General features: G+C 42.4%; 1 protein-coding gene across 1 annotated transcript; it reads left to right on the forward strand.

Annotated features, from left to right (window-relative positions):
• The first annotated feature begins 1,050 nt into the window (after nucleotides 1–1,050).
• LOC106563258 (inactive phospholipid phosphatase 7) lies at nucleotides 1,051–11,036 on the forward strand. The gene is made up of 2 exons (XM_014128680.3): nucleotides 1,051–2,232; nucleotides 9,182–11,036. The coding sequence occupies exons 1-2, from the start codon at nucleotides 1,755–1,757 to the stop codon at nucleotides 9,568–9,570; spliced, it is 867 nt and encodes a 288-aa protein (XP_013984155.2). The 5' UTR covers nucleotides 1,051–1,754; the 3' UTR covers nucleotides 9,571–11,036.
• Nucleotides 11,037–11,313: the final 277 nt, after the last annotated feature.

Raw genomic sequence — 11,313 nt, forward strand, 5'->3', positions numbered from 1 at the left:
AAACGGTTAGCTTAAAATTAAACAATTGGACGTAGTATCATTGCAAAACGCCTGTTGTAGCACAAACCCAATATATTCTATAAAAAAAAATAGAGGTTCACCACACTTTTGGACAATGCAAGGCAAGACCGTCTTTTTGACTTGTCTCCTCAAGACAGTTTATTGGACTGCCCTATATGCGTGCGCACGTGGTTCGAGTGGTAATTCCGTTATCTTCCCAGTTGGTTCCTTTCTCTTTTATTGTTACGATCAATTGCAAGGTCCAGTACTGGTAACATTTCAATGTACAGTTATTTCATCGTCGGTTATTATAATGAACACCGCGCAACATTCAAAGGCAACCAGGTCAACTTTCCCCTCTCCGTTTGGATCCCTATCTTCTTGTAGATCAACTAATAAAAACCTATTTTAATTCTAATCATGGAATGTCCGATAACCCAACCTGGCTCCCTCCTCGTTCCCTGTCCTTTGGATATAATTTAGTCCCAATTCCAGATCAGACTGTCATTTCTCTGCACTTGTCCCATCGCGGCCACAGCAGGTTCACCCTCCCGCATTGGTCTATTTCAGCGGCTTGAGCTGCAGCTCCTTTAAGTAGCCTACATTTGAGACGACACTTCCCCTCGCCATTGCAAGCATTCTGGGAAATGTAGTGATGGGCTTTTTTGCTATATTTATTTAATGACACATAATTCAGGCTATAATAGGTCTACTTCTATCAGTCAAAGTGAAGTGAATAGCCCTAATTTAATTGAATATTTTGAGCGACGTTATAGGCTATAGTCTATAGCTCACATCAATTTGGATGCATGACCAATTATAAAATATAAATGGGTGAATATTCAATAACAAAATAAATCATTTAAATGTAGGCCTACTTTGAATGCTCCTGAGAAAACCCATTTTATTATCTATAGGATAAAGTAAGTTTTCATAATTGAATATTTGTTGTTTTCTTTTCATCTATTTTGGTTCGTGCTGAGAGCGTCTCTGTCGCTGTCCATTTAAGCACCTTGGAGAACTCCCATCTGGAAGAGCGCGTCCGTAGATGAGCGCGGTGGAAGTGGGATTGTGCGTAGGCTACGTCATGTCCATGGAAAACGACTTACTATCGAAAGAGCTCTCATCTTTTGTAAATACTGAATGACTCGCCGAGCTGACTATGGATGCTTGTTCCTTGATTGACTTTAATAGTATCGGGGCTACAGTCGATCTGTCTAACTAAGAATTCCTTGACGCGTTCTCCAAATTCCAATCGTGTTCCACACGAGAGGGATCTGAACGGTAGCCCATTCTTAGACATTGGCCTGGTAAGACGATAACAAAAATGTGTCTTTGTCGTTGAGCATAACAGACAAAGTAAAACCAGTGTATTTAGTTTCTGCCGTTCAGGATCAAAACAAAACATTATGCCATTCCATGTTAGTTGCTGAGGGTCGTATATTTTCATTCATGACATGTTAAAAGCTGATGATGTTTCACTGTAGATTGTATCTCGTTTGATTGGCCCAGGCAGATGCCAGTCAAGCCTCTTTGTGCCTGCATGGATCCGGTTGTAGGCTTAACACAGCAGCATGGGCAGCGCGCATTCCAACTGGCCTAAATATATCTGGTAGGGACGCAGTGGGGGAAGGAGGGTGCGACAGGGCTTAACTTTGGATAATTAGCCTTCGTGGTTAAAACGAGAAATTGACCTTCTGAAACGTAGTACAGTAACTTTTTTCACCAAGGAGGCGAAGTGGGACCAACCCAAAATGCCCGCAATTCCGAGTTCTAGGTCCAGGACGCGGGATCGGAACAACGTCCTGAGCAGACCCGAGTTCATGTCCCTGAACCAGCCCCTTTGGAGCGGCAACTCGGAGAGCCGGGGAAACTCAAGGCGACCTGGTCAACCCAAACACCAAGCAAGCCAGCTGTGCGACCCGCAGGAACCTACTGACAGTGCCAACAAGGATCGGAAAGAGCCCACGAAACTGCCCGAGGAGGACTGTATCCAGCTGAACCCTTCTTTCAAGGGGATAGCGATGAGCTCCCTCCTCGCCATTGACATTTGTCTGTCCAAGCGCCTGGGGGTCTGCGCCTACACGTCGTCGTCTTGGGGCACGGTTCGTTCCATGGTCACCCTACTTGCGTTCACGGGACATGGCATCACGTGGATCATTGGCACTATCGTGTGTCTGACAAGGAGTAATACGCTGGCGGGACAAGAGGTCTTGGTCAATCTATTACTTGGTAAATGCACGCCTCACTACCCAAAACACATTGTGTAATAATTAAGTTATTTAATTGTACACGTATGATTCAGCACTACTTTGTTATTATGCTATAGTGTGTCTATCAATGCATTTTTAATGGGTATAAGCTAGGCAGTCTACTGATATGGTCACATCTCTACTTTCTTATCCCAGGGCCTGTATTAGGCCTATATAACCCATGTCAATAGGCTAATATTTATGCCATGATTGTTAACTGTTAATGCTTCTCACTAAAATATGTCATTGTCCACCAGAAGTTAAAGCATCCCATGGTAGAGGATCAGAAGCAGGTAATTAGGAAATCCTATCCCTTAATGGTCCCTCTCTCCTTCACCCAGCACAGAAACAGGCCTGGGGAACAGGTGCTAGGCTCCACATATCACAAGTTTACTTTGGACTGAAGAACCATAAGTAGACATTTTACCAAGCCAGGGGCCTACATCGAAAGACTCAGTGAAGTCATTATCATCAGTGTCAAGCATAGCACTTCTTATCCCAACTATGGCAGCTGGTACAAAATCTACAGTGGAATCATTTTCCAAAGTACCTTATTTAAGTAAATATACTTGATTATACTTACTTCCTTAATAGGTGTTTTCCCTACATTAGCTATAGCCATGCGAATGTAACAGACTGTACCTAAAGTACGACCCCGATTTCTCTAACTAGCGGTAATGGAATCAACCTACAGTTGAAGTCGGAAGTTTACATACAGTACACTTAGGTTGGAGTCATTAAAACTCGTTTTTCAACCACTCCACAAATTTCTTGTTAACAAACTATAGTTTTGGCAAGTCGGTTAGGACATCTACTTTGTGCATGACACAAGTCATTTTTCCAACAATTGTTTACAGACAGATTATTTCACTTATAATTCACTGTATCACAATTCCAGTTGGTCAGAAGTTTACATACACTAAGTTGACTCTGCCTTTAAACAGCTTGGAAAATTCCAGAAAATGATGGATCGGTGTTCCGTCAATGGGACAGTTGTAAATTATGCAGCGCGTTGTCAAGATCGCAGATTTTAGAAAAACAACAAATGTCGATACATATAAGTGTCTTATATGATGAAACAGAAATAGAACTGTTTGGCCATAATGACCATCGTTATGTTTGGAGGAAAAAGGGGGAGGCTTGCAAGCCGAAGAACACCATCCCAACCGTGAAGCACGGGAGTGGCAGCATCATGTTGTGGGGGTGCTTTGCTGCAGGGGGGACTGGTGCACTTCACAAAATAGACGTCATCATGAGGAAGGAAAATTGTTTGGATATATGGAAGCAACATCTCAAGACATCAGTCAGGAAGTTAAAGCCTGGTCGCAAATGGGTCTTCCAAATGGACAATGACCCCAAGCATACTTCCAAAGTTGTGGCAAAATGGCTTAAGTACAACAAAGTCAAGGTATTGGAGTGGCCATCACAAAGCCCTGACCTCAATCCTATAGAAAATTTGTGGGCAGAACTGAAAAAACGTGTGTGAGCAAGGAGGCCTAAAAACCTGACTCAGTTCCACCAGCTCTGTCAGGACGAATGGGCCAAAATTCACCCAACTTATTGTGGGAAGCTTGTGGAAGGCAACCCGACACGTTTGACCTAAGTTAAACAATTTAAAGGCAATGCTACCAAATACTAATTGAGTGTATGTAAACTTCTGACCCACTGGGAATGTGATGAAAGAAATAAAAGCTGAAATAAATCATTCTCTCTACTATTATTCTGACATTTCACATTCTTAAAATAAAGTTGTGATCCTAACTGACCTAAGACAGGGAATTTTTGCTAGGATTAAATGTCAGGAATTGTGAAAAATTTTGTTTAAATGTATTTGGCTAAGGTGTATGTAAACTTCCGACTTCAACTGTAGATGGTGAACTAATTTTAGGTGGTTATTTTGACACACGTCTGTGAAGGAAACCAGCAGGCTATACCCTAGACTGATTGAGTCAATTTATGCATTTCTCAGAACAAATTGGGGCCACTGTGCCGATTTGGGGCCTGTGTGTGTGTGTGTGTGTGTGTGTGTGTGTGTGTGTGTGTGTGTGTGTGTGTGTGTGTGTGTGTGTGTGTGTGTGTGTGTGTGTGTGTGTGTGTGTGTGTGTGTGTGTGTGTGTGTGTGTGTGTGTGTGTGTGTGTGATAGTTCAAAAGTACTATACACACACATTGTTCCCATTCAGCTATGTGCCACTGAAGCGAAGCAGGGTTGGTCCTGGTTGATCCCTGGATGGGAGACCAGATGCTGCTGGAAGTGGTGTTGGAGGTCCAGTAGGAGGCACTCTTTTCTCTGGTCTAAAAAAATACCCCAATTCCCCAGTGCAGTGATTGGGAACATTGCCCTGTGTATGGTGCTGTCTTTCAGGATGGGACGTTAAACGGGTGTTCCTCACTCTCTGTGGGCTTCCGACATGGGCTGGTTCATACCAGTGAATTCACCATGTCCCTTTTGACACCTGAAATCTTGAGGGATTTTATTGTTACTCCTGTGCTGGATGCCTGGTTGCTTTGGGCTGATGTGTGTGGGAGGGTTGTGTGTGTTATACCAGTAGAGTGATTACTCAGAAAAACACTGCAAATCTGTGGACTGAATCTACATTGTGTTCAGTCTATAATCTGTTTAATTTGGTCAAGTTTGGGGTATTGTGTTTGTAGCAATGTTCAGGTCATTGTTCAGGTCATTAATAGTGATAATGGATAGGATAGGGAACCACCGTGTTTGAACAAGCATCCTGATTAAGGCAGCTGTGAATGCAGTATCATTCACAATAGCATCTCTATCTCGCTTCATTTTGCCTTCAGGTTGAGATCCGGTGGCAGTGCTGGCCACTCCATTATAGACAGAATACCAGCTGACTGCTTCTTCCCTAAATAGTTATTGCATAGTTTGGAGCTGTGCCTTGGGTCATGGTCCTGTTGTAGGAGGAAATTGGCTCCAATTAAGCACCATCCACAGCATGGCATTTCAAAAGGGAGTGATAGCCTTCCTTCTTCAAGATCCCCTTTACCCTGTACAAATCTCCCCCTTTACCACCACCAAAGCACCCCCAGACCATCACATTACCTCCACCATGCTTGACAGATGGCATCAAGCACTCATCCAGCATCTTCATTTTTTTCTGCGTCTCACGAACGTTCTTCTTTGTGATCCAAACACCTCAAACTTAGATTCATCAGTCCATAACACTTTTTTCCAATCTTCCTCTGTCCAGTGTTTGTGTTATTTTTCCCATCTTAATATTTTATTTTTATTGCCCAGTCTGAGATATGGCTTTTTATTTGCAACTCTGCCTAGAAGGCCAGCATCCTGGAGTCGCCTCTTCACTTTTGACGTTGAGACTGGTGTTTTGCGGGTACTATTTAATGAAGCTGCCAGTTGAGGACTTGTAAGGCGTCTGTTTCTCAAACTAAACACTCTAATGTACTTGTCCTCTTGCTCAGGTGTGCACCGGGGCCTCCCACTCCTCTTTCTATTCTGGTTAGAGACAGTTTGCACTGTTCTGTGGAGGGAGTATAGCATTGTACTAGATCTTCAGTTTCTTGGCAATTTCTCGCATGGAATAGCCTTCGTTTCTCAGAACAAGAATAGGCTCACGAGTTTGAGAAGAAAGTTCTTTGTTTCTTGCCATTTTGAGCCTGTAATCGAACTCACAAATACTGATGCTCCAGATACTCAACTAGTCTATAGAAGGCCAGTTTTATTGCTTCTTTAATCAGGACAACAGTTTTTAGCTGTGCTAACATAATTGCAAAAGGGTTTTCTAATGATCAATTAGCCTTTTTAAAATGATAAACTTGGATTAGCTAGCAGAACGTGCCATTGGAACACAGGAGTGATGGTTGCTGATAATGGGTCTCTGTACGCCTATGTCGATATTCCATTCAAAAATCAGCCATTTCCAACTACAATAGTCATTTACAACATTAACAATGTCTACACTGTATTTCTGATCAATTTTATGTTATTTTAATAGACAAAACACTTGCTTTTCTCTCAAAAACAAGGACATTTCTAAGTGACCCCAAACTTTTGAACGGTAGTGTACATATTTTTAGCTTGGAAGTGCATCATAGATAACATTGACTCTAGGCTGGTGAAATCCGTGGCTTGGCTCTCCTCCTCCCTCACCTTCAGTAGTGCTGAGGTGGGCTATATCAGGGGTCACAGCTGGGTCCTGTAGCTGGCACCATTGACTTTCATTGGCAGCTCAGCACTATGTCCCCACTGTCCCAGAATGACCCCAAGGTACCTCATACTCACTTCCATGCTGTCCATTCCCCTCTCTCTGCCTTCTTTCAATTTCCTCAACTTTCCTTTTTCATCCTTCCATCCTTTTTCATCCTTCTATCCTTAACTCCTTCCTTCCTTTCTTCCTTTCTTCCTATCTTTCCTTCCTTCATTTCCACCATCTCTCCCTCTCTCCTTCCATGCTTCCAACCTCCTTCATTCCACCAACTCCCAAATCTTAATGGTCTGTGAACACTGTGAATTCTAATTGCTAGAAGTCTACTTTACATAGAACTAGGGTGTTGTGTGTGAGTGGTTGTACAGGAAGGAGACAGTGTCATCAATGTCTGAATCCTGACAGGTTCCACAAGGTGGGGTGGAAGCCGGGTAATCAAAAATGATAGGTGGGGATTGTGGGGATATTTTGGGTTCACATAGAGGGTTGGATGCTGCTAAAAAGAGACTGAAAAGAGACACTTTAGGACGGGATCAAGTACTGTAGGTTAGTCATATCCAAATAATTAATAATGATCTATCACACCCAATCATAAGAACGTCTATTATACTGTACATCTATATTATTCAAGTCTCTTCCATTCTTATTACACAGGTTTCAGGTGGAAAACGTTTCTATCTCAGTATTTCACTTGCAAAAACTCTCAGCGACAGTCGCCTCAGATCAAATCACTACACAGATAGCCAAGTGCACATACAGTAAGCCAAAGCTGAACTATAAGCTAGGTGCTCTCTCAGTTCTGTGCTAGCTTCCAGACCTATTTACAGAGTAACTGGGCTGCTAGCCTGATAATGTGGCCGATTGGGATGCTGTAGCACAGAGGCTTATACATTCTGATCACACACAGGGAAGAGAGAGGGGATGTAGCGATGCGCACCTGTTCCACAAACTCTTGGCTCTTAACCTTTTACTGCAGTGGGCTAAATCAGGGTCACACAGAGTGTTTCTTGGAAGTCTGAAACAAATCTACTTTGAAACAAGCATACACAAGCAGGCTTTTCCAACAGTCTTGAAGGAGTTCCCACATATGCTGTGTAGTTGTTGGCTACTTTTCCTTCACTCTGCGGTCCGACTCATCCCAAACCATCTCAAATTGGTTGAGGTCGGGGGATTGTGGAGGCCAGGTCATCTGATGCAGCGCTCCATCTCTCTCCTTCTTGGTCAAATAACCCTTACACAGCCTGGAGGTGTGTTGGGTCATTGTCCTGTTGAAAAACAAATGATAGTCCCACTAAGCACAAACCAGATGGGATGGCGTATTACTGCAGAATGCTGTGGTAGCCATGCTGGGTAATTGTGCCTTGAATTCTAAATAAATCACAGACAGTGTCACCAGCAAAGCACCCCCACACCATAACACCTCCTCCTTCGCGCTTTACGGTGGGAAATACATATGCGGAGATCATCCGTTCACCCACACCGCTTCTCACAAAGACATGGCGGTTGGAACAAAAATCTCAAATTTGGATTCCAGACCAAAGAACAAATTTCCACCGGTCTAATGTCCATTGCTCGTGTTTCTTGGCCCAAGCAAGTCTCTTCTTATTGGTGTCCTTTAGTAGTCGTTTCTTTGCAGCAATTCGACCATGAAGGCCTGATTCACGCAGTCTCTTCTGAACAGTTGATGTTGAGATATGCCTGTTACTTGAACTTTGTGAAGCATTTATTTGGGCTGCAATTTCTGAGGCTGGTAACTCTAATGAACTTATCCTCTGAAGCAGAGGTAACTCTGGGTCTTCATTTCCTGTGGCTGTCCTCATGAGAGCCAGTTTCATCAAAATGCTTGATGGTTTTTGCGACAGCACTTGAACAAACTTTCAAAGTTCTTGAAATGTTCCGTATTGACTGACCTTCATGTCTTAAAGTAATGATGGACTGTTGTTTCTCTTTGCTTATTTGAGCTGTTCTTGCCATAATATAGTCTTGGTCTTTTACCAAATGTGGCTATCTTGTGTATACCCCCCTAACTTATCACAACCCAACCGATTGGCTCAAACACATTAAGAAGAAAATTAATTCCACAAATAACTTTTAACAAGCCACACCTGTTAATTGAAATGCATTCCAATTGACTACCCCATGAAGCTGTTTGAGAAAATGCCAAGAGTGTGCAAAGCCGTCATCAAGGCAAAGGGTGGCTATTTGAAGAATCTCAGATATAAAATATATATTCATTTAACACTTTTTTGGTTACTACATTATTCCATATGTGTTATTTCATAGTTTTGATGTCTTCACTATTATTCTACAATGTAGAAAATAGTAAAAATAAAGAAAAACTTTTGAATGAGTAGGCGTTCTAAAACTTTTGACCGGTAGTGTACATCACAGAAGACTGAAACATAACAAAACTGTTTGACATAGAAACACCAGATTTTCTGCAACTTGTTTTAAATAATGTTTATTAATTATGAAATTATGAAAAATATTAATAACATTCCATCCACAAGGTCATTTGACTCAGGAAAGGGCTACACGCCACTGTGTCATTGCTGGGGTACCGCCTGGCCTGCCTCGTTGCTTCATCACTGATGCTTAGCCCTATAACAGATATAGAGCAAATTACACAAACTACAAGCTAATTGGTCTCCATGGGTTCTTGACTGGAGATATTGTGTGTTGTGGTTTACTGACCAGTGGTTAATTGATTTAGTTTGGCTTTTTCATGCAACATCTTCTCTCCTCAGCCCTCCTGCTTGACGTCATGACAGTGGCCGGAGTCCAGAAGCTGATCAAACGCAAAGGACCCTGGGAGATGAGTCCGGGATTCCTGGACTACTGTGTCATGGATGTGTACTCCTTCCCAGCGGCCCACGCCAGCCGCGCTGCCATGGTGTCCAAGTTCCTGCTTTCCCACCTGGTCCTGGCCGTCCCGCTTCGCATCCTGCTGGTGCTCTGGGCCTTCCTGGTGGGCATGTCCCGGGTGCTGTTGGGTAGACACCACCTGACCGACATGGTGTGCGGCTTCGCCCTGGGCCTGCTGCACTTCAGCCTGGTGGAGACGGTGTGGCTGTCGTCCAGCGCCTGTCAAACCCTCATCTCTATAGGGACCCTCAGCTGGAGCTCCTTCTACTGAGCACTATCTATCAAGGCTCTCAACGCCTTTTTGAAGCTGTAAAGCCCTGGCTTTATAAAGCCTTAAAAGTAGGGCCAGGAGTTCTTCCTGATGTGATCTGGAACAGAGTTTTCCCTGATCAAGGCCTACTGTCGAAGGCTGCATTAGACCTACGTATAGGCTTTATCTTGATTTCCTTTCAATTATGTTGCTTGTATTTTTCTGCTGGAAACTATCATTTGTTTAAACTATACATTTTTGAGAAACAGGTGGACTGGACTCCAAATGTGAATAGATTTTTGCTGTCATTGAATTGTGCTGTATGTGTTAAACAAAAACATGATTGTTGTCTAGCAGATCAGGGATTTTGCTACAGGGTTAAATATTTATCCTATCCAAATAAGTTTCAAAAGATAGTTTTGATTAGTTTAAGGCAAGCGGTTTCATCATAGATCTGTATGTTGTATATTCCACATTGTTTGCCTTCTCTGCTGCAATCTAAGCATTAACCAAACAGATAGACACAGTTAATTTATGGTGCTGATTTCATGCCTCACTGAGTAACTGAACAACGTCTGTGTGAAGTCATCTACAGTACATCAGGCTTGGGGTTACCATTGATACTGTGACATATGTGTGTGTATATGGGTGATTGTGTGTGTGCATATGTCTGTGTTTGTATGCCTCCATGCAAGATTTCTTATGTGTGTACCTTTGTGAGGCAAATGTAATGTCTTTTGGAGGGTAAAAGTCACTGAGTAAACCTTTGCTGGGTAAAGTCCTGAATGTTCACAGGCATGTACAAAAAATGAATTATACCCGATATCAAAGGCTTTTTACCTACTGTATGCCTTCATGTATTTCATTTATTGGTCTTCTACTATCTCTTTTGGTTGTTTATTTTTGTTGTGATATTATGGACTTGGGAACCAAACTATTTAAGCTGTAGCCTTTTTGCTTTCGCAAAAAAATATTTAATTGGGTTGAACCTGTATGTATGTATGTATGTATGTATGTATGTATGTGTCACGCCCTGACCTTAGAGAGCCTTTTTATTCTCTATTTTGGTTAGGTCAGGGTGTGACTAGGGTGGGTACTCTAGTTTTTTGTATTTCTATTTTGGCCTGGTATGGTTCCCAATGGGGCGGCAGGGTAGCCTAGTGGTTAGAGCGTTGGGCTAGTAACCGAACAGTTGCAAGTTCAAATCCCCGAGCTGACGAGGTACAAATCTGTCGTTCTGCCCCTGAACATAGGCCGTCATTGAAAATAAGAATTTGTTCTTAACTGGCTTGCCTAGTTAAATAAATCAGAGGCAGTTGTCTCTGATTGGGGATCATATTTAGGCAGCCTTTTCCCACCTGTTGTTTGTGGGATCTTGATTTTGTATTGTAGCTTTTAGCCCTACAAAGCTGTACGTTTCGTTGGTTACTCTTTATTGTTTTCTTGCCGTTTATCATAAATAAAAATGATTAACCAACCCCACGCTGCATCTTGGTCCGACCATCATTACAACGACGTTTTGTATGTATGTATGATATTGCATTAGTGCAAGTCAGCATGTTTTGTTTTGTACAAGGATGACAAAAAAGTCATCTTTTCATGAAGTGTTTGAATTTATCCAGTCTAATTTGCAAAATGAAGAAGATGGCTGTACTCTGAAAAAGTGGTATGTCTTTCCTGCGTTGTTTATGCATGGCCATAAATATACCATTTTCCATGACTTATGGTATATTGTTGTTTTTCTGTGTGTGTTTGTGTGTGTGC

This window comes from Salmo salar, chromosome 11 (assembly GCF_965601325.2).
Source record: "Salmo salar chromosome 11, fSalSal1, whole genome shotgun sequence".
NCBI classification, from domain to species: Eukaryota; Metazoa; Chordata; class Actinopteri; order Salmoniformes; family Salmonidae; genus Salmo; species Salmo salar.

Coding starts and splice junctions, on each gene's coding strand:
- LOC106563258 (XM_014128680.3), top strand. CDS start 1,755: ATGCCCGCAATTCCGAGTTCTAGGTCCAGGACGCGGGATCGGAACAAC. Junction 2,233..9,181: donor CTTGGTCAATCTATTACTTG/GTAAATGCACGC, acceptor TTCTCTCCTCAG/CCCTCCTGCTTGACGTCATG.